The 26,495-nt window shown below is 37.8% G+C and overlaps 1 protein-coding gene across 5 annotated transcripts in view; it reads right to left on the reverse strand.

Moving 5' to 3' along the window:
• The window catches only part of LOC135080508 (homeobox protein homothorax), a 341,592-nt gene that overhangs the window by 254,808 nt on the left and 60,289 nt on the right, over nt 1–26,495 (reverse strand). For all 5 annotated transcript variants that reach the window (XM_063975145.1, XM_063975148.1, XM_063975146.1 and 2 more), the window contains exons 5-6: nt 25,075–25,125; nt 20,280–20,450 (exon numbers count right to left, since the gene is read on the reverse strand). In XM_063975145.1, coding sequence (XP_063831215.1) covers nt 20,280–20,450; nt 25,075–25,125 — 222 coding nt within the window. The remainder of the gene's footprint in view (nt 1–20,279; nt 20,451–25,074; nt 25,126–26,495) is intronic.

The following is a 26,495-nucleotide window of genomic DNA, read 5'->3' on the forward strand; positions in this document are numbered from 1 at the left end:
TAAGATTCACGTGAAAGAGACAGTACCTACCTAATAAAAAGTTGAAGACGTAAATAAGTTTATACCTAATTAATTTTGAAATCAAGTTCTTATTATCCTAATGCTAGAGAAATTATAGTACTTTTTTATACTAAAGGACTTTTAGGATTATCATTATGTAGAGTTCATATTTTGCAAATGCCTAGAATAACTATAAGAGTACCTAACTGTCTTTTTATTAAAAAACATACTGTCTATTGCTATTAACTAACTTATATGCCTCTGTAGAGAGGACGTCCTCCCTCTTTCTGTAGAGACCTTAACCTAAAACCAGATGATGATGGTTACTTTGGCTCTTTTAATAACATAACCAAGTTATGTAACTATAACACAATTTCATCGCAATAACATACATTCATTAGAAAATATAGAAGCTCAAGTCAAACGTTTCTATTCTACAAAACTATATTAACGGCACCCAAGCAGGTTAGCAGGAACCGCGCGGTTCCCATAGTGTTTATGCATGCACGTGACAGACAGACAGACTCGGCGGAACCCCTAGGAATCTATGCGACTAAAAATACTATACATTATGTATTTGGTGTAAGGCTACGCGCGGTGTGAGTGATGAAGCGCTCGAGTTGTAGAGTCGAGCGGTCGATATTGATATATTTTTTGTATAAAAAAAGTTTTTTGAATTTTTATAGAGCGCCACTTAGTACCAAATTAAGCAAAGCTTGGACATTTGGTAACAGACAACGGATATAAATACACCTACTTAAATACTAAATAAACTACATAGAAGATGCCCAGACATTTTTTTTAATTGTACGAACGAATCGAACTCATGAATTCTAAATCCAATATGCAAGCTAATAGGCTAGGTGGGACTAAACTTTAGCCTTGTTTTATTGATTAACTGTCGTGTAATAATAAAGAAAGACTCCTAGTGTTTTCACGTAATCTCATTTGTCTTAGAGTGCTCATAATTTAAGAGGGAAAGCGGTGTTTTATTGATACAAGTTAAAGATTTTCAGTGTGGAAGTGCCTACCTCAAAAATACTGATGCCTGCCACTTACTGCTTACACTATCGACCCAGAAAACTATCTACGAAAAAATCACAAGTATCTAATGAAGAACCATAATCCTTTTTCAAAAATTCTCTACCAATATTTCTTAACAACTCTCTACCGATGCCATAATAAGAATAGAACCGGCGCTCATGCGGCGCACGGCGATTGCGATCGCTCTCACGCGCCGAGCATGACAAGTCGATCGAGAAACCAACACTCCACACCCTTACTCCCTTGACATAAGGTCTACAATCGCGCGGATTCTGACACAAAACACAGGTTACATTGAAGCTGACCAACACGTGTTTTGAGCATAAAGATCGCGAGTATTTCTCTATCTTGAGATACGAAACTGGAATATAATCTCGGCTTTCATGTTGCATTGTAATATTGTTATAACTCTTCGCCTTTACATGGAAGGTATAGACATAGTCACTGTCATATAGCGCGTAATATAGTGCCTATCTGGTAAGACGAACTGGTAAGTTTTGATGGATAAATAGTGGTATGACTTTTGCAAATACTTAGTAACAGTACATAAACATAAATAGTCAAACGATTCCAAAACGTCCAGTGGCAAAAATCGGAACTAATAAATAACCCAGTCAATATTAACAGTAGCGCCCTTTTGTAAATATCATTTATTTATTTATTTATTTACATACACACACATTTTACATCATAATTTTATGGGACCTTTCAGTGTTGTCCAACGTGGAAAAATTGACAATGTCATAGCTGGAACGGTTCAGTGTTGGACAACTAATATAAAAGTTCGATTACCACCAAATTATTTTCAATACCTTTGGAATAAGTTTCTTATAGCTTACGCCTACTTCATCATAATTAAAACTAGAGCCCGTCTTATAAATGTCAAATCACTCATTCATCAATAAATCATCGTATTACACAATAAAACTGGTATGTGCCTCTACACACTTACCAACATTTAAGCACAGCTACCATAAAATCAAGAATATTAAACAGAAAACTTTTCACTTTTACAGTATTAATTTATCATCCAAAATATAAATCTACTTTGAATTTAACGGCCTAAAAAGGCACCAATTGTAATGTTTTACCACCATAACAAAAACCATAAAATGGACGACAAGAGCGCCGCCATAAAACTAGAAGCGAGTTTAATTAACTAAAAACAAAATCATTAAGAGATTCGGAACTACGAAAATGAGCAACGGAGCGTCAAAAAACATAGACCTATAGAAACTGACAAGCTTGCAAACAATAAAGTTACAACGAAACAAATAGGTAATCACTAGCTTTTGACTGTGGCCTAAAGTTTTATCAAAATCCCTTCAGTCATTTTTGCGTGAAAGAATAACAAAATAATATCGATCCATCCATCCATCACACCTTATTATGTGTGTGTGTGGGTTTAAAAATCAATATTTTGTAAGTATGTAGTGTTTTGGTTTCTTGGTAGAGCTAGTTATGTAAGCATTTAATTCTGTCGCCACAACAATAATGTCAACAGCATTGTTGTGTTTCGGCAGGTGGAGGTGAATAACCAACTATACTATACGTATTATACGTATTCCACTTAGAACCCAAATAGCATTTGCACGAATAGCACCCTGTGGCCTTCCATCTTCGGCCTGACCATCACTTTCCAAGTATCCTTGTGGTTTCAAGGTGACCCAAGTTAAAATTATTTCAGACTATAGAATGAAGCTTTGTGAATTACGCTGAAAAAGTTCAATGACTTCTAAATTATGTTAATACGTATATTTTGAATAAACTTGGTTTGTTTGGAATAAAATTGGGGATTGAATCTACGTCACCCTGTATATTTTTACGACAATTTTTGACACACGCATTATTTGAATGTGATTTATATCTGCACTAGCGGCTGCCCGCGACTTCGTACGCGTGGATCCCGTTTTACCCCCTTAGGGGTGGAGTTTTGTAAAATCCTTTCTTAGCGGATGCCTACGTCATAACATCTACCTGCATGCCAAATTTCAGCCCGATCCGTCCAGTGGTTTGGGCTGTGCGTTGATAGATCACTATGTCAGTCAGTCACCTTTGAGTTATAATTTAGATGTATCAAATTATTATGAAATACTTTTAAATATAAAAGTACTCTGCATAATATAAATTAAGGTGTGTTCCCTACACAGTCCACAGAATTAGTAACTCACTTCTATTAAGAAGCGATCTCCGAGCCAGTTCTTACCTTATTACCTCAAGATTATGATGCTTTTGACGTTTTTATTGCCCGTAAATTTGTATTTTTAGCGTAAGTAATAATTTAGGCGCGATTGTTCGGTCACAGTCGAAATAAGGACAGTAGCTCCACTGCATACAAGTTTTTTTATTTTTTATTTATTAAGTCATTATATTTATGTCATAATAAAAAGAAGCTCCACTGCGTAGAAGAGTTGTTTTTGTCTTCATTTACTCGTGTCAAAAAAAATTAGTTGTCTTTTGTTAGTATAGGCAACAACAATATCATTGCAGATTTCGATAAAAATAATGTATACTTGATATCTGGAAGAAATGTGTATATACGGTTACTAATTGTTGAAAATGTATAAAAGTTTTCACATAAAGATTATTACAGAGCCTACGAAAGGATATAAAAATCCTGAAATTTGTATGTCATATCACTAGTTTTACTGGGCTCTAAATTATGATTGTAACTGTGCCTACTGTGAAAATACCTACCTAACAGTACAGTGAAAGCAAATTTAATTTATTACCTATACGAGCTTTCTTCACCTACCCGCACTATGTATGAGAGATTATTCAGCGAATTTGTGTAGTACCCACACTACACGGTCGCCGTTAGTATTAATGTGCTTTTTATTGAAATCGCCTTTTTGTTTCGAGCCCATAGTTTTACGAGCATTAATGATGAGCACGTGTAAACTATTATGTTGTACCTACATGCATTCATTTCATAAATTACATTCTGTACTTTCTCATTAACTTTTAAACTATGCATCAATGTGTGGACAGATTTGAAATGTTTTTTTCTTTAGATTATAGGTAAAAACGTGTCTAAAATCTGGGTTATCTACTATTCTGTAAATTATTTACTCCTAAAGGATTCTGCGCAGCATTTTGTACAAGATCCAATTCGTGAATTGGATCTTGATAGTGAACTAAAACTTATTCAATATCAGGCTGCGCTTTAAAATTAAATTAATTCAATAATCATAATATAACATTGCTGTACATTGCCTGCAAATATCAGGTTACTCTTTCATGTACTATTGACAGCTCATCACTGCCACATTTAATTCGAGCTACCGATTAACAAATTGAAACAATAGTAACCACTAGTATCAAAAATTCGGCAACAAGCCACCTCGAACCAGACCGTACGGGACTTGCATCATAAATACGCTGCTTAACGAAACACCTTTATCTTAAAGCAATAAGATTTAGAATCACCCGTTGACGAGCCACAACAAAATTGCCATTCATTTCATTGACATATCTGCGATTCAATCTAGTCTTTGCTTGTTTTTACCGATAACAAATTACAACGGACATTATAGGCAGAAAGAAGTGCACAACATTTAATTGTTATGCTTTTTAGACCTTCTGTATCTCACTGTGGTGTTTTTATGGCTCTATCAGAATCCATGGGAGGTTATTGTCACCGATTTCTTGACGTTGGCAAGTTTTTGCGCGGGAAACCTCGCGAAATGTCGGGTAACTTTTTAAAATGCGCGCTGGGACGCCGCGTTTCGGCCGCGTTATTTCTTTTGCAAATTGTTTTCGGTATACATGGCAGAAATACTAATTTACTCAGTTACAATGCTCATAAGGTGATGTAGTTGAGCTTCTGGTGTTTGAGAATTTCGATCTCAAAAACAGAGTGGGAAATGTGAGACTGGTCAAATAATGTTTTGGTTTCTTTTGGGGGAAGAATTTTAGAGCTCTTCCCACATTTTAAAGACCATCTAATTTTGTGCCTACTTAGATTTTTTACTTCCTTGTGTGTTGCTTCAATCAAAAATAAATATTGACATCTCCAACCCTGCCCTGAAGAGTCCCAGGCGAATAAATTTCCCTCTAATTAGATAACCCGCATTCCCGAAAGACGGTGTCGCCATCTGTCGCGCGTCAGCGGTACATGCGCGCGCGCCTAAATTTGGATCCCTAATTAATTGGGAATGAGAAACGCGGCTTAGCCCGGCGGGAAATGGCCGAACACCACTGGTCCAGGTTTTAAATAAATCGTAACTAAAATATAGACTAGGCATCACAATAAAATCTGCCTATTTAGTTAATAAATTGACAGTAATATTGTTGTTAGTTTTCCCAATAAATTAAACAATACTCATACTTCTTCATCATTGATGTCTAAACGTTAATATTATAAAAATACTTCAATCATACAACTTCAAAGTGCTCAACAACATTTAAAATAAAATAAAAGAATTGATAATGCGTTGACATTTGGAAAACTTCTTGTGAAAACATATTAAAATAATATACCTGAATGTTCATTAAATTATTCGAAGCATTTTATTTCTAAACGAACAATTTAATGACAAGCTGTGAGGAAAGGTTTACTAGTCCGCAATAATTCAAGAAATTATTTCAATGAATATAAATTGCTAATCCTCTGATCTCATTCGCGGCGTCAAAATACAATCATGTTTGGTAGTTTGTGGTCAAGTAAAAGTAATTACAAACAGTTATTAATTTTAACGAGAGAAAACCGTTTTCATTATACTTGTAGATATATCTATTAATGAAACTAGTGAAAGAATCGATTGATTGCCTCCTCGTTACCAACATTTATAATCACCCGCTCATAAATATGAATTAATTGTAACAAATTTTTTCATTGCTGAGTAACATTAAATTAATTCTTTGAAATACAGCGCAATTAATAACGAATCAGGTGCATCGACCTCTTTCTCCAAACATCATCAGTGTTAACACACCAGAACCGCTGATGTATAGGCACGTCCGCGCCGGCCGACGCGCGATGATAAACTGGGCCCGCGGTGACAACGCCGGCGCGACAAGGACGCACCTACGGCCGCGCCTCGCGAAGGAACGGGACAAAACACCCCGCGGATCGTATAAAAACCTAAGCCGTTGATTTTATAATTTATTTGTTACACATTTGTCGTTCCGTGAAGATGGAGGGAGATACATGAGCTTTTTGTAGGCGACTAGTGGGATATGCGCATCAGATGTGATTTGAGTCGTAATTTATAGTGTTTGTACAACCGGCGACGCATGCGCAAGACGCCATAAACAAGTACTTTAATAGACTCAATTACGAGGAACGGATAAGTGAGTAACGTCGTAAAGAACCTATCGTACGCTAATGGATTTGAATTTGGAACTAGATTTGAATTGAGAGCCATAGACGAATTTGTGATAGTGTTTTTTTTCTGCGCGGTGCGTTCGGAAATCAATCATGCGCGTATTAAAGCGGGCGGCGCACGGTGGATCGAAATGGCATTAAAGTGGACATAGGGATTTTTTCCGGAAAATCGAATTTTAAAAATTGCCAATCGATAGTCCTTTGCTCACTCATCACGACATGTCATATCACATTTTTCTCTAAACCTGATACTTTAGCTTAAAAAAAATAATTTGTGTTTTTTTTGTATGAAACGAGACATAAAGTGCTAATTTTCTCCGAAGACCTGCTAGATCGTGACTTGAAACAACCTAGGTCGGTATAACTGCATTATTTATTAATATTCTAAGCTATTTCCAGCTGCTCCAAACCGCAACTTAGCCTGTTAAACGATTCCGAAAAAAATTAAAAATGGACTCTTCTTGTAATTGTATTTTAGTTCTTTTTTTTAGAAAAAGCTTCGATTACGGTACTAGAAAGTGATTTTATCGTTAGGTGACATTGTTATCTATTCTCAAAACCTGTTAAACCCTTTCTTTCCTATCAGCACATGACTTTAAAACAACAATGAAGTTACTCATACCTCGTAAATAACGTGTTTTGCGAATAAACAGATAATGGTCAGGGGTGGGGGTAAAAAACAGATAAGGATTGTTTATTTTTTTAAAATTTAGTTTGGGCTGTGTAACGTCACCAATAACATTCAACTTTAAATGCGGTTTTTAACATGTAATTACAATGGAAGCTATTGTGAATAATATAGATTTGTTCGTAGTCTTAAGAAATACCTTAAAACCTTTCATGGACAGTGAGGAACTTTATAATCACCTTTAGCAGAAAATGGTACATTTGTCAGAAGAAAACAGTGTTAAGAGCGTTTACGCCGTTTGGCGCAAAAACAGTAAATAATAAAATAAATAAATGATAATAAATATCCTTAGACATTTTACACTGCGCTTCTAGTCCCAAACTAAGCAAAGCTTGTACTATGGGTACTAGACAACGGATATAAACATACTTAAATACTTTTTTTGTTGTAAATACATACTTATTATACATAGAAAACACCCAGTCCAATACAAACAAATATGTTCATGCACACAAATGTTTGTACTGTGCGGGTATCGAACCCGCTACCTCCGGAATAGTAGTCCGTTCCGAACCACTACACCAAACGGCCGACATATTACTTTTTTAACCCGATAAGTACTTTTTTAACCCGTTACAATCATTAACCAGTGTGTTACCAGTGATAACTTATGGCTCGGAAACGTGGCCTCTCACTATAGGCCTTATACAGAAGCTCAAAGTTGCACAGCGTGCTATGGAGAGGGCTATGCTTGGTGTTTCTTTGCGAGATCGAATCAGAAATGAGGAGATCCGTAAACGAACCAAAGTCGCTGACATAGCCCGACGTATTAGCAAGCTGAAGTGGCAATGGGCAGGGCACATAGTACGCAGAACTGACGGCCGATGGGGCAGAAAGGTTCTGGAATGGAGGCCGCGTACCGGAAAACGCAGCGTGGGACGTCCACCTACAAGGTGGACCGACGACATCGTAAAGGTAGCAGGGAAGCGCTGGACGCAGGCCGCTACCAATCGATCAACATGGAAAGCATTGGGGGAGGCCTATGTTCAGCAGTGGACGTCCTGTGGCTGAAATGATGATGATGATGATGATGAATCATTAACCAGTTACATTACAAATATGTTATAGGCATAAATAATTAGGCAATTTCGTCGTCTAAATAGTTGAGATAATATTTCGATTAGTATAGTATTAATTTAAGAATTCTATCAAGATAAGTCCTCACAGGTTTTCAAATTTCCACTTTAGCGTCAGTTTACAAGCTGATTTTTTTATAAAAATACTGTGAAAACGATATAACAAACATTTACATCCTATAGCATAGGTCTTTAGGCAAATAGTTAGTTGAGAAAATTCTTAGATTTAAGCATTTTACAATAAGAAATCACAAATTCAAAGAACGTGAAATACCCAAAAATCAAAGTGATTTTTACACCATTATTCTTCTTGATGATGGACAAACTGTCATCTATCTCTTCCCCAATTTTTAAGAAGAAACAGTGATTGGCTTGAATCTCCAATTAACTGGGTCTGGCAACTAGTTTTTGATGAAGACAAAATTGAGGAAAATGTTCTGTTTCTGAGTTAATTTATGTAACGTGTAATTCATCTTTTTTTCTGTTTCTGAGTTAATTTATGTAACGGTTTCCTCGGGATAAAGGAAGTAGTCGAAGCATGTAGTGTAGAAATTGACATGTTTTCTGTAATAGCATCTATATTTGACGTTGTTTTTTCACTAGGTTCAGTAATTGAACCAACATTTTCCTCAATTTTGTCTTCATCAAAAACTAGTTGCCAGACCCAGTTAATTGGAGATTCAAGGCAATCACTGTTTCTTCTTAAAAATTGGGGAAGAGATAGATGACAGGTTGTCCATCGTCCATTAAGATTAGTACAAAAATTCCGGCAAACTTTTTTTAACTTAACACTGTTTTCTTCTGACAAATGTACCATTTTCTGCTAAAGGTGATTATAAAGTTCCTCACTGTCCATGAAAGGTTTTAAGGTATTTCTTAAGACTACGAACAAATCTATATTATTCACAATAGCTTCCATTGTAATTACATGTTAAAAACCGCATTTAAAGTTGAATGTTATTGGTGACGTTACACAGCCCAAACTAAATTTAAAAAAAAATAAACAATCCTTATCTGTTTTTTACCCCCACCCCTGACCATTATCTGCTTATTCGCAAAACACGTTATTTACGAGGTATGAGTAACTTCATTGTTGTTTTAAAGTCATGTGCTGATAGGAAAGAAAGGGTTTAACAGGTTTTGAGAATAGATAACAATGTCACCTAACGATAAAATCACTTTCTAGTACCGTAATCGAAGCTTTTTCTAAAAAAAAGAACTAAAATACAATTACAAGAAGAGTCCATTTTTAATTTTTTTCGGAATCGTTTAACAGGCTAAGTTGCGGTTTGGAGCAGCTGGAAATAGCTTAGAATATTAATAAATAATGCAGTTATACCGACCTAGGTTGTTTCAAGTCACGATCTAGCAGGTCTTCGGAGAAAATTAGCACTTTATGTCTCGTTTCATACAAAAAAAACACAAATTATTTTTTTTAAGCTAAAGTATCAGGTTTAGAGAAAAATGTGATATGACATGTCGTGATAAGTGAGCAAAGGACTATCGATTGGCAATTTTTAAAATTCGATTTTCCGGAAAAAATCCCTATGTCCACTTTAATGCCATTTCGATCCACCGTGCGGCGCGCGCGCCAACTGCCTGTCTGCGTCGACGCGGCCGCCATATTTCAAATGCGTTTGAGATATAGACCGCGTTTTATCAATGCATCGTCGCGCTGATTTTGATGATTTATACTTAATTATTTCTCTTGTTAATGTCCTTTTCACGGTACATTCCCATACGTCTCGGGATCATTAATTTTTACAATTTGTGTGCGAGATAAATCGTGGAAATTTTTTGAGGTTACTCCGAGCCCGTCTGATATATCAGGCACGTCAGGGAATGTTTGCTCGTCTACCAATTAGAGATCTTAACTTCGTCTATTCATAAAAGCACTCGGCGTCACTGCTTTAAAATTTCAAACTAAAAGTTGAACGTCCTACGTATCCTTTCGAGCCGATTCTGACAGTTTACGCTGCGAACCCAACTTGGGATAAAATATAGCTCATGTTCAGACGGATACCGTAGTGGGGGCAGCGGGGGAGGGGGAGGGAAGACGTCCGCAAATAGCGACCATCTCCACCGAGCAAAACAATGCCGGTATGATATTATTGTACAGAGCAGTGAACGAGACGAACTTGGGATTATCAATTTTGAACCCTAGCTTTGGTACTGTTATTTTTGTATCCACTCATAGACGCAACATTGGCGGCGATTTGGAAGCGAATATAAGTGTGGCAGTCACAGATCTAGACAGAATGACGTTGCAGTGTGTTTTCGAAACAAAAACAGAATGGAACGTCGAGTCGCGTAATTCGTTACGAGACAAAGAACCGCGGCTTGCTCGCCAAGTAGATATAATAACAGCTAAACACACAGACGGACGACCGACAGCCGGAGACGGACTATAAATAAATAATGCGCCAACATTTTATTATTATCATAGCGGGCACGTGCGGGGACATTCCTGGCGACTGCCAGCGTAGCGCTGAAATAAACTTCAGGCGTGCACAACAATCGGATTTGATCTTATTGGCGATCAATGGCCGACACCCACCAATTTACCGCGCGAAATGAACCGCATTCTTTATTGGTCGCAATCAAACAATGCAGCCCGTTAAGTATTCTGGAAGAACTCATTGATATTTTTTATTTGCATGCATCATCTGAACTCAAAGAATTACCATCGTTGTAATTTTTAATTTACATTTTCATGTCTCGCTAAATTATTTTATGAATAATTTAGTTTGTTTTTATGTTATCGATTATGATAGCATGTAAATAAACTGTAGCTTCAATATTCTGCAATACTTTATAACAAAATGTACGGTTGGCTGCCTTTTTTAATTCATTTATTATATTGTCAGAGCGCGAGCATTACCGCGTTCTTTCATAACAATTAGCCAACTAGTGTTCAAATCAAATATTTCATCTCGAACAACATCAATCTTTGTCCCGGCGTCGTTGTTACCTTTCCCTCGAATAACACCGCGGCCGCTGCCAACTCCAAGTAAATATTTATATAAATAGAAGTCGCGGCATCCGCGCCATGTTGACCACGCAGGTGAAATGCGGCTTCATTTCGACCCACTGTTTACTGGAAGATATTTCTGCTGAAACACCGAGTTATGTTTCGGAAAATGGCTGCCGAGAAATGGGAATGACACTTGCTTATTGGAGAACGATTCGGTTGGTGCTATTTCATATCTGTCAAATCTATACAGTTCTCTTAACGTCAGTATAAATCGTGGATGTTATTGTGATTTTCGGAGTTTAAATTTGTCTATAGTATTACTTAGCGGACTCAATATACTACCTTGGAAAACTCAATTAACTCCAATGAAAGTGATAAACATATAAACCTCGACATTTACGTTTTCCTCTAGCTCGCGTTTACTAGAGGATAAGTGCCGCTCATATTCTTGGAATACTGTTAGACATTAATTTTATAACATAATCTAGCCTCATGTGGCGGCCATGACACTTTTCTGCAAACGTGACAAATTAACGAGATCCGTGAATGACTAACGACGCGAGATTTTATGTCGATACAGAGCTTCGGCACAGTGGAAGGGGAACACGTAGTCTCATTTCACACTCATCAAAAACAAAGTATTAATCTCACTAGCAATAAAAGCAAGCTGGTGGACTGAAAATGTTCAGAAAATCGTATATCACTTATACGTTTTGTTTTCGACGGAGTTGTTTAACGTTATGTGTTGTTAAATTGTTCTAAAGCTCTATGAGGCCTTACCATAAACAAGTTCTCCCAATTGATAGCTGAATAGTCCAAAATTATGATTCGAAAAAGTAGTGGTAGTTCCAAGCTAAGCTTTATTGTAAAATAAATAATTTACGACTTAGCAATTAATGTCTAAAGCTTTTGAGTCTTTATTCTTCAGTTTTAGCCACGATTCGGAGCTTTTGGGGAACGCTACTGCTACCATTTTCATTGGAGCTTCGATAAAGTTGCACTTTACAGGCAATTAACCGAGAACAGGCCCTTTACAATTCCACTGACTGTAAAAGGTTTTATATGCTCATACACAGGCAAACATTGATTTATATGGTTGCTTTTGCCACCAAATCAAGTCATAGCAACCTGTACATTTGCTACTATAAAAAAGAAAAACAAATAATGGAAATTGATCCTTAAGGCTGTGAATCAAAGCCCATCGTCATTATTTACTGCCAGTACTCACGTTTTAATTAGAATAGACAACACAAATTACATTTGAATTTGAAATTCGAACGCTCTCCGATCGAATACATCCGCACATTCTATTTGCGAATGCGGTCCGTTAGAGGTAGTCGCCTCATTGATTATTATTTTAACGCACAATTAAAATTTGATGGCCCCTTCTACTTCGTTCATCTTCTACTTGCCTCATATTAGTTGGTACCTTTACGTTTCTGAACGAGCATCAAGCATTTGAGCACATCCCAATCCCAGTCTTACTGCTCAGAGATAGAGACCAAAGTTGAAGAGTCGATACTGTTTGTATAATCTTTTTTGAATCCAAGAGCTCCATATGAGTGTCGAGACTAAGCGTCAATAAAAATAGTCGTAAATGTTCATGCCGATGCAAACTGCACCATACAGCATGCTATTAAAGCTCAATGTCAACGATTTCATTTTCTTTACAATACCGTACTGAGGAACGTGTGAAATAAAAATCATGCGTATGCACACATTCGTTAAGAATTGACACTTATTAAGGGGGATAATTTTTTTAATTGGTATGACGACATCACTTTATTTAGCGCTGTTGACCACTTAAATATTGCATGACTGTGTTTGATTTAGAATTCCCTTAGATTGGCTCGCTGACCGCTCGTTTAACAATCTCATATTGTATCTGAGTGGAAATTTAATAAGCGTTGCCATATTTCTTGAATGATAACATGAGCTACTTTTACTATTACGATGTACATAAAACAGATCATAAACCATAAAGCGCCCTAATTAATGTTTCAGTGTGGCTACTGCGGTAACAATAAAAGTATTAATTAAATCTTTTAGTCATACAACTGGTAACACGACCCGCGCTTCATAAAAAAAGTTATCTCGTCTATGATTTTACGAGGAGGCGATTCTTGGTGGACCGCGACCGTTCCGAATTCAAATTGCTGGATTCGGATTTGGAATAATGGCGATCGCCGCCGCGCGCGTGACCAATCGCTAATTAGAAAATGTGTTCAAAGATGCGCTTTACGGAAGCCGATCGCGGCCCGTAATTAAACTTTTAAAATTTAATTCGAATTTTTGATTTTGAACGCGCCATTTCCACTCCCGGTGTTACTGTGTCGGCGTTTATGGCGGTTTTTTTTATTGTTACGAGAGAAAGTTTAGTAATTCACAGACAGAAGCTTAACGGGTACATTGATAACTTGTACGATTTTGATTAGTTCTCCATGAGTAATTGCTCGATATGTATATCAATTTATGTGGAAGCATCTCCATTGCTGATAACTGTTCTCATGTCTTGAGTAATATTTTAATTAAATTTTAGTACCGTGAGAATAAACAATCACGGCTTCGACGTCTAGGCTCTCGGGAGAAGGTCAAGTGAGCAGTAACATTGGAGAGATCAATGAATGAACTTGAATGAATGGCTACGTCCGTTGAGAGTGGAAGTAAATCTCTTCAAGCTTAGTGGGATATATTTATAAAATCAGAAGCATGTAGGTTATTAACTAACGTAAATCCTAGCCTATGGTATCCCCAAGATCATCATGGAATTATTAACATACATGTTCTGCTTGACTCTCCTTTCTATAATTCTATGTAATTCAGAGCCTGATCATCACTTTCCACCAAGTAAGAAGCAGGCCAAGAGCTTCCTCGTGGTGGATTAAAAAAAGCTGTTCTATACAATTTTAATATGCGTCAGTTCCATAATATTACAACAACATTACACATTTCTCGAGCTGTCACATAAATTGATTAATATCCACAAGTATCCCCCGAACAACCAGTATTGCAATAGAGTGCATACCCTCCGTCCTCAGAGGTCGCGGCCCGGAAGCGGTGCTGGTTTCCCTACAAATGGCCCTGCGGGGGGCCGGCCCTCCATGAGGTCCATACGGCCCGTCAAGCTGAACTGTGGCACCTTGTGTCATTGTAATAGGGTCCATTTTCCAATCAAAATTTAGATGTGTGTATTTCTTTGTACGATTTCCTGGATTGTAAATTGAAGCTCTTTGTCCTCCTACGTAAGAAATCTTGGGGTTTTTGTCCAAATTGCCCATTTATGATTGTCCGTTAATTCGAGCGCCTTGTTTGGGTTAGCTTGGAGTGTGATTGTGTATTGCTTAATTTGTTCCTTTACAAATTATGTTATTAAGTCATTTATTTGAAAGTAATAAGGAATTAATTTGCTTCTACCTATACTACCAATATTGCAGTAAACAGTATAAACGAAATCTAGTTGTGAACTAGAAACTATTCTAATAGGATCTAATGTATCCTAAAATAAGATAAGTTTACCTAACTTAATAAGTTTATCACCTAAGAAATCATACTCTACAGAAGTTTCAATACTCTTGCTCTCACCTGTTTCAGAAATATGTACTTCTTTTAACCAAACTACATCTTAAAATGGCATTTCGAATTACGCATTATTAGTCACAAGCAACTCATTGTTCATTATTCTCATTTCAATATAGATAAAGGCAATTTTTAAGCCAGCAAGGATATCTGGGTCTGCAAGGGAGCGAGGCTTGTGTGGGCTGTAATGGCCGACAGATGGCGAATGACATCAGTGTCGTTTTCTCCAAATTGAATAATCTTGGCGGTTTTCGAAAATGATATCATTACTTACTCTTTGGCTAATTTATTAATAAATTTTGCATTGAGTTTTTTATCGAAGGACCAGTGATTGTCATTTTGAATATTTATTGCAGTATTGTGTTCATCATTTTAGATTTCTTCAATGCCTTTTAAGATGCACAAACCTTCAATATCAAGCACACTTTTCGCAAATGAATATTCTCCAACCTCCAAACTTTTAAGGGGAAACCCCCATCATTTTGTAATTTGGCAAACATCATTAAGAGCCTACGAGTCCGCAAACGTCTCAACAACACATTTCTTTGTTATTAAGGAAATAATCATTTTTCCAGTTGGGATGAAGACATCGGCGCCCCGCCGCCTCCGCAGCGCTGTATCAAAGCGCAGCAGGTAGCGCCTATTATTTCTATTCAGCGGAAAAAAGATTAAAACAACCTCCTTTGTAATCTATAGGCACAGGTGGAAATACGAAAATTAAAAAAGGAACGCGATTTCGTTCGAATTTATGCCTTGTCGGACCGCGCCTTTGTTTTTTTAATTTTTACGCAGACAACGCGTATAAGGCATGAAGATGTTATTCTTATAAAGGGAATAATTACGGTGAGCGGCAATGACAATAAATTACACGGGGTTTTACGACTAATTTATTAATAGAAATTTCGCGAGGCTTAGGTCTGTCGTAAATAAGTTACCGCGTTGCAGCCAATGGATGGCAGTAAAATCCGTCTTTGCGTGCAGATTGGCCGGCGGCCGGCCAATGGCGCGCGTTCCAGATTTGAAAGCGGCGGTTTACGAGCGACAGGCGGCGTCTTTTTACTGTTTTGGCGCCAAAATTGACAGGTTTAGGTCCGACTTTTGGTAATTTTAGCTGCAGTTGGTATTTTGCCGGGAAAGCACTTTGGGCTATTTCAATTTGTCGAACGACGGCCGTTATGCTCAGCACTTACTTGTTTGTGGCCCCATCTTCTACCATCCACTAACTAAACAAACTTCGATCCTACTTTAAAACCACTAAATGTTCGTTTCAAACTTGAATTCTCTTGATATATGTCTGTGTGGCTAGTTCAGTGATTCGTCCCACAACAGGTTCGTCCCACTGGGACGAAACACTGAATTAAAAAAATGAGCATTTTTCGTTCTGGATGTCGTTTACTTTACCAAAGCTCTTTATGATGCTCTTTTGTCATTTATTCAATTCCTCATCATCATCATCAAATCAATTAGTTTCCACTACAGGAATACGAACTCTATTTACCAGAGCTAAATGTATGATTTGGACTACAGTCCCCACCATATCCAGACAGTTTCTGTCTCATTTTTTATTCAATACCTTTAAGCTCTATCTCATCTTAGGTAGCACCTATATCTACTCTACGGCTACTTAATTCACCAATGGAGCCTGGTCAATATATTTACAATAACCCAATCATTAATTACCGGTTATCAGCAATTTCGCGCCAATCTCTGGCGTTTGATTGGCCGCCTAATTAACCAAATGAACCGACGGCAAGCATGTGCCTGCCTATACTAATAATCTAAGTTCCTGACTTTCACTGGATAGACCTGTATTCATAAGCTGGTTTAACATTAAGAATCTACTAGTAGCTTACTTATTGCAATATCTACATGTTTCTTTCTATTTAGGCGTAGTTTTAAGTAGCTTATTAAAATTCTAAAAAGCTCTACATTTTGTTAAATTCTGCATTACGAGTGATCGGACCTCGTTAATTTAAAGCAAATCGCTTTTAATCCATCCTAAGAAGATATTGTATTTCCCATTACTTTTTAAGGTTATCAAGTAGTCTAATTTCACAGGTCAAACCCTTACTACATCAAGTTGCGTCACGTCATTATACAGTGTGTCCCAAAATAAGCATGTCACATTGACACTATAGGTAGCTGGGCCTAAGACGCATCAAACAAGCCTAATATTTTTTTATGCTTAACAAAGCAAGGATTGGATCGTAATCGCACCTGGTGTTAAGTGAGATGCAGTCTAAGATGGTACATATCTGCCCTCTAAAGGTTCGGCCAAACCAACGCGATCACACGCGATCAGCCGGCGTGCAGCGATGGCGACCAGACTTAAATACATTTGACTTAAGTGCCTATTCACTGTCGCCTTGAAAAGATAGATAGATAGATGTCCATGGAAAAGTTTCATAAGTTTTGAGATGTGTCATGTGACAAATTTTAGTTTTTTATGTCCATAATTTTGGGACAGCCTGTATGCACTATTACGCTCCTATTCCTCAAAGCTAGGATCGCTTTACAGCCGCGGGACGTATTTTAAAAGCGACTTAATTAACAAGATTTATGGAACAATCTCGTTTGCTACAGTTATACTAAGCTGCGTCTAGCCCGCGATTTACTATGGTATAAAGCTGTCGGACAGACAGACAGATAGACGCTAATGAACATGCGCAAACGCTACCTTTTGTTATGAGATTTAGGTCTGACGACGTCACGTGAGCGTGGCGTGACGTAAACGTGACGATACGTTTACGTGAAATTTAACAGCTTTCGCCTTGTACAGGGTCAAGAAAGTCACACACTACGCATAAAAAAGGAATGAAGACAAGATATATTTTAGTGGAATTAATTCTATGACTAATATTTCATATTTTCTCGATCGTAAGTATCTCCCAAGAAACTTCTTTCTCTCCTTTTTTAATAATTCTGTCGGCTCTACATTAGACTACAGATTTTTGTTGTAAAATACCACCTATTGCAAGGTCATAAGATTCACAGTAACATAGCTTGAGGTACTATCTTATCATATTTACAACAAACAAATCTAAGTTTCAAAATTACAGGTAGATGGTAGTAACTCAAAGTTTCAAAATTTACCGGTAGATGTAGTAAACTGTAACTGGATCCAAAGATCTTGAGAATGAACTTTCTTCTTTTCCAGTTTCAATTATCGAAATTCCTATTCATCCAGCCTAAGCAACCATTAAAAACAACCATGTCCCATCCATCCGGCTTAGCACAAATCACTCCACATTCATTAATACCAGTCATAACCAGAGATAAGTGCCTCCCCATAGACCATAGACAACCGCCGACCAGGCATTGTCACGTCACATGCTCGTGACGAACGCGTGACGGATTGCGACCCCTAAATCCCCGGCCTCCCCTTTATTACGTCTTATTTCTGTTATTGCTAACATACATGTTTTATTCATACCGTTGTTCATATGCTACGTTACCAATTTCTAACATTTTCCTTATTACTAGCAACATCGGCTGTGGTAGGCTATAAAATGTATCAGACGAAATATGCACATTTTTATTAATTGAATCGCCTATTAGTACAAAACAATGTTTGCTGTACTAAAATGTTTCAAACTTTTTAGATGGAAAGACCGATTTAGTTGTAAAATCTGTTTTCGTGAGAAATATTGTTTCATTAATTTGGGCAGATTTTCGATTAGTTCGAATAAGTTTGCACTAATGTTTACAAATTCAACATAGGTGTACATTGATAAATGGATCAAAACACCAATAAATTTTAAAAATACACTTGTTGTACTTGTGTAATTTGTGAAAGAACTTAAGGAACATTGTGAAAATCGAATTGGAAATTCTTAGCTGTCAATACCATTCAGCGTGCGGCGTTAAAAAATAAACACGTCTAAGTCGCCAATTATACTAACCCCAGTTGTTCTCAACCGCCATTTATCCCCGACATCCTTCAAACGTCAATGGCAGACGATAAAATATAAATAAAATATCAAGATTGTCGCGGGGCTCCCGGGCGATAGATTAGAGCGCGGGGCGCCGTAAAGAAACAATTTCCCGAGTTCCCCGCCAGGGGGCGCCGCAGCGGCTTATAGAATCCGCCGACATGATAAAAACCCCACATTATTCCCTAAATCCCCCACCAACTTTACGGTGATTTCTCCCAAAAAAAACCACCAGATAATTTCAAACAGAACATTTTTATTGTTTAATCCGTTCAGAAAATTAAATTATAAAATTAATCACATTGACATACAGGATGGACGTACACCAAATAGCATTATTATACATTTACGAGTTAGATTTAAGAAATTAAGTCTCCAGATTACTACCGCAACGTACACTAGACCTAACTTAAGTGATCAACTACACAAATTTTATTGTTAAAACTCATATACAGACAAAAATAACTAATTTTAGTATAATAAAATATTGTCCTGCGCGGACAGTAGCGAAGCTCCGCGGACACATGGCTCATTTTAACAAAATGGGAAATAATAATATATAACACAAACAAAACAATTCAGTCTCAACGCCCAAAAATATCCTTAAAATTATCAAACAATCGAACTGAAAGGAATCGTCCGGCGGTGTGCTGCCGGGAAGTAACATGCAATGTACAAAAATACAGCAATAAACGTAATTATCTTATCCATCTAGTTATAAAGAGGAGAAAGGGGAATCGTGGAACACAATCAACGCCACCACTAAATATCTGTGAAGCAACTATATCCTATCGGAACGCACATACATATATTTATAGAGTCCGTGGACATTACACCTAGCGTATACTTGCATACGTATTTTTGTTTTAACTAACTAAACCGTATTCTTGTGCTTCTATCGTTTAGTAAACGTAATAGATCAGAATATCAACTATGTACGTATATTATGTTGTATTATTTACTAGCCAAAACAATAACACTCTAGCATCTACCACCGTAAATCAATTACAATAATTTAAAATTCTTAAGTAAACCTTATTATCTCACTTAGGCAAGTTAAAGTTGTATTTTTACGTATACTTCGTTTTCGAATAGTTTTTTCAAATACATCTAATTAGTTAGTTTTTATTTAATCTAAGCTCGGAACGCGTAGCTAAGTATGGCGTTGGATTGGGTTTGCCTGTCAGCGGCTCCAGTTAAAATTACTCTAACGTTATTAGTATACACATATTACAATCAACGTTATACGTATGTTTTTTTTTATATTTTTCAATCGTATACATGAATTCCGGTGCAAAACAAACGAATATCGGCGCAAATATCATGCGAGAGTGGTTGCTACCACCGCACCCAGTGTACCCCTTCACTGTCAAGGTTTTAAGGTTCGAATAGTATCGGAACAGTGCAAGAGGTTGGCCAATTGCAAAAACGAAGATTTGTAAGGGAAGGCGCGGCCTCGAGGGGGGTACCCTCGAGGCTGCGTTACAAAAAAGCATTAGGAGGAAATTGGGACTAAATTGCGAGCACCCCCTTTGTGTACTTCGTTTTTGCAATGGCCAGACTAAGAGCAGGGGTGGACGAGGTAGCTCGTGGTTGAGTTGGGTGCAAGCTGGGGATCGCGCCTTTGTATGAGATGGGTTTTGGTGTAGGGGGTACTCACGACGTCGGGGGTGCTGGCTCCGTCGTGCGACGAGTCGGGCGCGGAGCGAGGCTCGCCGTTGGCGTCGGGCGGCCGCGCCGACTCCCGCTCGTCGATCACCAGGTCGATGGGCATCTTGCCCTTCAGGCAGCTGATGTAGCGGTGGCAGAAGTTGTCGCACAGCTCGTGTACCTGCCACATATCAGCCGTTGTAGTGTCCGCTCTAGCTTCTGATACTAGTACTGTTTAAGAACCTACTCCTAGCAATTATTCTGGTAATACCACTTAAAGTGGAAAAGCAATAATACTGGTAAATCTATTAACTTCATATTTTTTAATACTGGTAAACTTTTATTTTTTATGTTGCTCAAAATTAAGGCTACTATCATCGTCTTCTATTCTGACAGTAACTAGTATCGTTTGACCCCGGTCTCCTCTGGCATTTGCATCATCAGTTTCAGGTTCAAAAACACCTTAAAAAGCAAATGGTTATCGAAAACCTATTGCAATCGCTAAGAAAATTATATTCTAGAAAAAATCCTTTACATCCTGAAAAACGTTCTGAAAACATGAATTAACGTTTACAACAATAATGTTTGAACTTGGTTTAAAAAAAAAAAACAAGAGTTTGACAATTTAACAAATTCAACATTTCCTCGAAAGATCCAAACACACATTAACATTGTAAACGTTAAGCTAACAACACACTTTAGTTCACAACCGAAACCTAACACTTGTGACGAAACTAATAAAAAAGAATCAGAGCCACAACACCTAACTGTCAGGCTGGGCCCGATCACAAACAAAGGGAAACACATTCGGACACAACTGGCACTCAAAAAACTCAAAATGAATCGTAAAAACGGCACGAAACTCACATTTTTTACGTTTCATCCGATAAAATACGGCCCCCGGTGGGCCTGTATTAATTTTGTGCGTCGGCCTTATAAATTTTCATAGGCATAATTAGCTTAGAAATTAACATAAGGCAATAAAAAGACTAACGAAATTTTTAGACTGAATTTACACGGAGAAATGTTATAAACTGGCAGGTGGAGGGTAGAGAAAAAAAACGCTCCGATTTGAAAATAGAACAGCGGAAGCGGAAACGCCGTTGACAGCTAATTATGTCTTCGATACTAATTCGTAATCGACAGCTTTTTGGTCGCACGCGCCGAATACTATTTGTTTATCATAATTTGAATTTTACAACCGACCATTGAAACTCATATTTACGACTGTGAATTTTATTGACACTAGCACGTAAACGCACCGCTTGGCGGTTTCCGAACATTGCTGTCAATGTCAGATCATGATTGAGAGTGCTTTTATAAGCTCACGAATGACAGAGTAAACACACTGGCTGGAATAAAACTCGCTCTAATCCTCTGTGACGCCGATACTATTTTCGATTTTAGTGACAGCCGCTAAGATTTGACATCGTAACTCTTGGGGATTCAAATTTGGAACTGTCTCCGCACTAAATCGGTAAGGGCGTAATCCTGATACGACAACTTAAACCTTGAAAACTTGTAAGAAGAGTTATTATCGTTTGAAAAACATCCCTTTGATACAACGTTGTTTAGTTAAAATGTAATGCCTTTAATGAGATATTACGGCATTCCGAGTCGGGTTCGGGGCGATTATCGTTCCGAACATCAAACTCTTTCCAGAAATTTAAATTTGGAATGAGAGACTCACGGATTGAGATATGGAGTGTTTCTGAACGAATACTTTTTATTTAAACTCGGAATGAAATGTGATATAATGGCGGTTCGTTGACGTATAGACGTTCCCTATTCGAATGGCTGTCATTCTTTTGGATTTGGAGTTTGGTCGTGATTTAAAAATACAACGAACAGTGTTCGATTTATGTTTCGTTTTTGTTTTAGACTTTAGTGCTTTGTGCACGTTGGCAGTATTATAATGGCCCGTTGTAACTCTGAATTCCATCATGTTTTTAAATAAAGAGCCATTGGGGATTTAATTGAATTTATTGATGGACCACAACTCGCTCTAAACATGTTTATTATCAGAGGTAATAAACCTTCAATAGCGCAATCAGTTTATTAATACGGGTCATAATGTTTTGAAAGTTTTTGGTCGGTAGTGAGGCAGTTGCCAATGCGTGGGCGACTGTCGCAAGTCGGAATCTCGACTAAAAGGGTTTTTCTCATCGCCACTCAGACTAGCCGTGGGAGTAGCTGCGTAAATTGGAACGTTTATTCATTACTAAACGAATTAAATCAATCTTGTGAACTGCCAAGAAAGTGATATTTTAAACCTCATTATACATTAACTAATCCACTTCGAGTTAAAAGTAAATTTCTTTGATAGTTTTAAAAGCCAGTATTACCATGCAAATTTATATAAGTTCAGCTATATTATACGTATCTACATTTGGCCGACATTTCTGATCGGCGAACAGGGCCGGATTCTTTCTCTCCCTTTTTTATTTTTCATTTGAATAAAAAATCAACCGGTCGAGCCCACATTCAAATGAGAACTCGATTGGTTCTCACCTCACTCGAACTCTGTAATTTTATTTATAAAACCGCCTATTTCTGCGGTCCACTTCTTAATTAAGGCTTAATTAGAAGTGTTAGTTTTCCAAACGCGTGTCGCGTAACGAAATATACGTACTAATTCAATATTCCAGTTGTATAAAGGTTGTAAAAACGGGCGTCATAAACGCGGGTCCCAAGTTCGAGCTCCGGCCCGTAAACCAACAAATCTGACCTACATCGTAAATCACTTAGCCACGTTGTTACAGATAACGTTTACGAGTTAGAAACAAAATATGAAAAAAACACATAACACGAGTCAGCTTTTGGATTTGTTGCTTTTTAATAACGGCTTTTTATAATGGCTACCGACGTTGCGTACACAAAGGATGAAATAACGCAATTTTGAATGCTTCGATTTATGAAAATAACTTGAAATATTAAGTTCCAAAAGTAAAATTGGTGATTACATCGAATAAAGAATCAGAATGTCACTGGCCACATTTAATATTTGATAAAAAAAGAAACTTTAAACTAAATCATGGCCACTGGCTGTTGAATAAGAATTTTGAAAAACGAACAGAACGTTAGTTACCGTCCACTTTGAATGTTCCAGTTTTTGAAAAAGGAACAAAGTTGGCCATTCAATATGAAGCACCTACATTACCACAGGAATCCAATCCATAATTAGGGAATCGGTGACCATATAAAAAACCTGCTGGCCGACCAATCGCAGCGATCCGAAGGACTTACGATACGTCGATACGGGAGTGAGGTAATGCGTTCGCCCGCCGGCCATATTTAAAATATTAAAAGCATAAATCAAAAACCTTATTGGGTATTTTAATGTAAATACGGTCGGCTAGGATACCAACACGTTCAATAATATCGAGTCTTCCCTTCACTAAATCGATCATTACTTTAGAGCGGCTATAGAAATAGCTTTAAAGAACTCCCTTGAAGCTTTTTTCTAAAAACACAGCAATTATATTAAAAAAGCGAAAAAACTGTACTTAACAAGATCTTATTGAGCTCGACTGGTGGTATTTTTTATTTTTTATTATTATAAAGTAGAAAAAACATCACCTGTGAATAGTGTGTAGTGAAGCGGAAATGGATCGGAGTAACGGTGTTTTTAACCGCTCTTATTCGACAAAAACCGTAGACAAGATAGGAACGGACGCGTATAGGATGCGAACAAAAAAACTTTTCGATTTTCGATATGTGGACAGGTAGATGGGTGCAAAAAGTTAAAGCTTAAACTCTTTCAATGTCAGACGACTATTCTTATTTGTATAATCTTTGACAATTTGCATTGATCATTGTCAATCTCTTCATACGCATTATAGGGATGAAATAATGTATTCAACACACAATCTTCAATAAAAAATGTTATTTTAAGAAAATTGGCACACTCTACATGGGAAAGGAGAGCCAGCGAGGCCTCCAGGCCTGTAATTCCATTATAAATCAATGGCCAACAAATTAAAACCGTCTTGAATTCGTGCGTTTGATTGTAATAATATAATAATATCATTACGGCGGCCCGGGGCCGATGTTTCGAACTTGGCGCGTCATTTTCCTTTTTTAACTGCCTTTATCTCGCCCTCCGGCCGGGATTCGTACACCGGGATCGCATTTCACTTTATCTCGTTACCGCTTTTTGTAATGCCCTCTACTTTTTTTACCGGTACTCACCGAATTTACCGGTTCCTAACACATGCGATCGACGCCCGGATATTTTTATGGAATCCGCTTCGAGACAGCTAAGGTATCTCGTTTCTCGAGATCGTTCCTCTCGATATAGACGTTAGTCAAACTAGTTTCGTTGAAACGTGACCATAATATTGACAAGTTAAATTAATTCTTCGAGCGACACGGCCGGCTCGTAAAAAACATCGGAGATTTGAATTTTATGCCGCTAATTAATACGACTGCGCGCAAATTGTGCGATTTGACGGCGGACGGCAAAAAGCGTCGTCCCGGAGTCCCGTTAGCGGAGCGTCCGCGCATAATGGCGCGGCGAGAACCGGACCGGTCCCGCTCCCAAATGGAGATAAACCAAAAACAAACATTCGGAAACCAAACGCGCCCCATTCACGGCGAAACACCTGATCGCGTCCAAATCAGAAATAGTTTTCGAAATTTGAAATTCGAACGCGAGGTGTCGCCCGACCGGTCCGCGCATCAATATCCCGATTCCGAATCGAGTCCTCCGATAATCGGGATGCTGTTATGTGATATTTACTAAACCGGTTGTGTCCGAATGTATACGATCGACTCAAAACGATAACTTAAAAAGTTGTACTTACTTTTTCTAATTCTAATAGGTGAAACCGTAGCACTTGTATCGCTTGCACCATCTGTAAAGAAAGGGTATGTGTTAATGAGGCATATAATTAGATGAAAGGCCGGCGCATAATGGTGGTATGAGTATACGCACGTATATTAGGCTTGCATACTCGATAAAGGCAAGTGAGCAACAATAGGCGGGCAAAGTGCGCCCGCTGCGCGTAGGGATGTGCGCGAGCGGTCAATAAAGTATCGATATTTCGCAAGTCGCGTCGTGACGCAGCAATGCGATTGATGAGCTCAACGATGAAGCATTCGATATCTCGAGCCGGCGGATCACGCGTGGTAACATTCCTCCATACGCGATGCTATCAGGTAACATTGTTTGATTTTGTTTGGAGATATAATCGGGTGTTTTTTCGAATCGATACTTATCTAAAAGCGTCTTGATGCCGTTTTAATAGCGCAATGATTTGTTTCTGATTGCTCGGGGACGCGGCTCGCATACGTTCCCAACTTATCCTATTTCGGATGTGATTGATGATTTACAAGTGCATCTTAAGTCAAATTCGAAAATAATGCCGACTGTGGCAGTGCCGCGGCCGCTAATAACGCTCTGTGATGGATTATTCGTTTGTAATTTTCAACTGATTTGCTTTGAGCATTGTACTTAGATGCGTCATTAGATACAGCGATCTACGTCACGTTACCGCGAAATTTCAGCATCACGATAAAATCCCAGGAGATAAGAAAGACTTCACGGAATTTAATCTCGGTAATCTTTTATGACAATTTCTTTGAAAGCAAAGAAACGAACAAACAAACTGCAACAATGTAGATTACAAAACTAAATTGGTAATCCAAAGTACCAGAGCAGCATAAACCCAAGGAGTCCCAGTGACAAGCAGTAGCGCCATTCGGTGCGCCGGCGCAGGCCGTTGACACAGCAGATAACCCGTGTTTGAAGAGGAACACTTGCCACCAGGCTCTTTTTGAGTAGGGGATATAAAACTCTTATAGGTTGACGACAAATTTTGAGCAAATACGGAGCAGGATACTGGGGACCCTTTTGGAAAACATTGATAAAGTTTAAACAGTGAATTGGGTTTGGTGAATGAGTCCAATTGAAAAAGTCGTGCTAATAAGAAATGTGGAGTCAAATAAGATTAGTGTTATCCTTATGATATTGTCTGTTAACAGTAAATAAAAGCTTGTAATTAATTAAATACTTATTGCTTAAGTTCTCTTATTATCCCAATTAGATATTTATCTAATTCAGAAATAAGAAACCAATAGTTAAAAATTATTTTTGGCAAGCATTAGTTACTTTTCTAGATCATAAATGGCTAATAACTCTAAATCACGATATCCATCTCAAAGATAGCTTTGATTTTAAGCTGTCACTCTAAAACCCGTCTCATAACTTTTCAATTCAGTAAGC

The sequence above is a fragment of the Ostrinia nubilalis genome, chromosome 18 (assembly GCF_963855985.1).
Source record: "Ostrinia nubilalis chromosome 18, ilOstNubi1.1, whole genome shotgun sequence".
Lineage (NCBI taxonomy): Eukaryota > Metazoa > Arthropoda > Insecta > Lepidoptera > Crambidae > Ostrinia > Ostrinia nubilalis.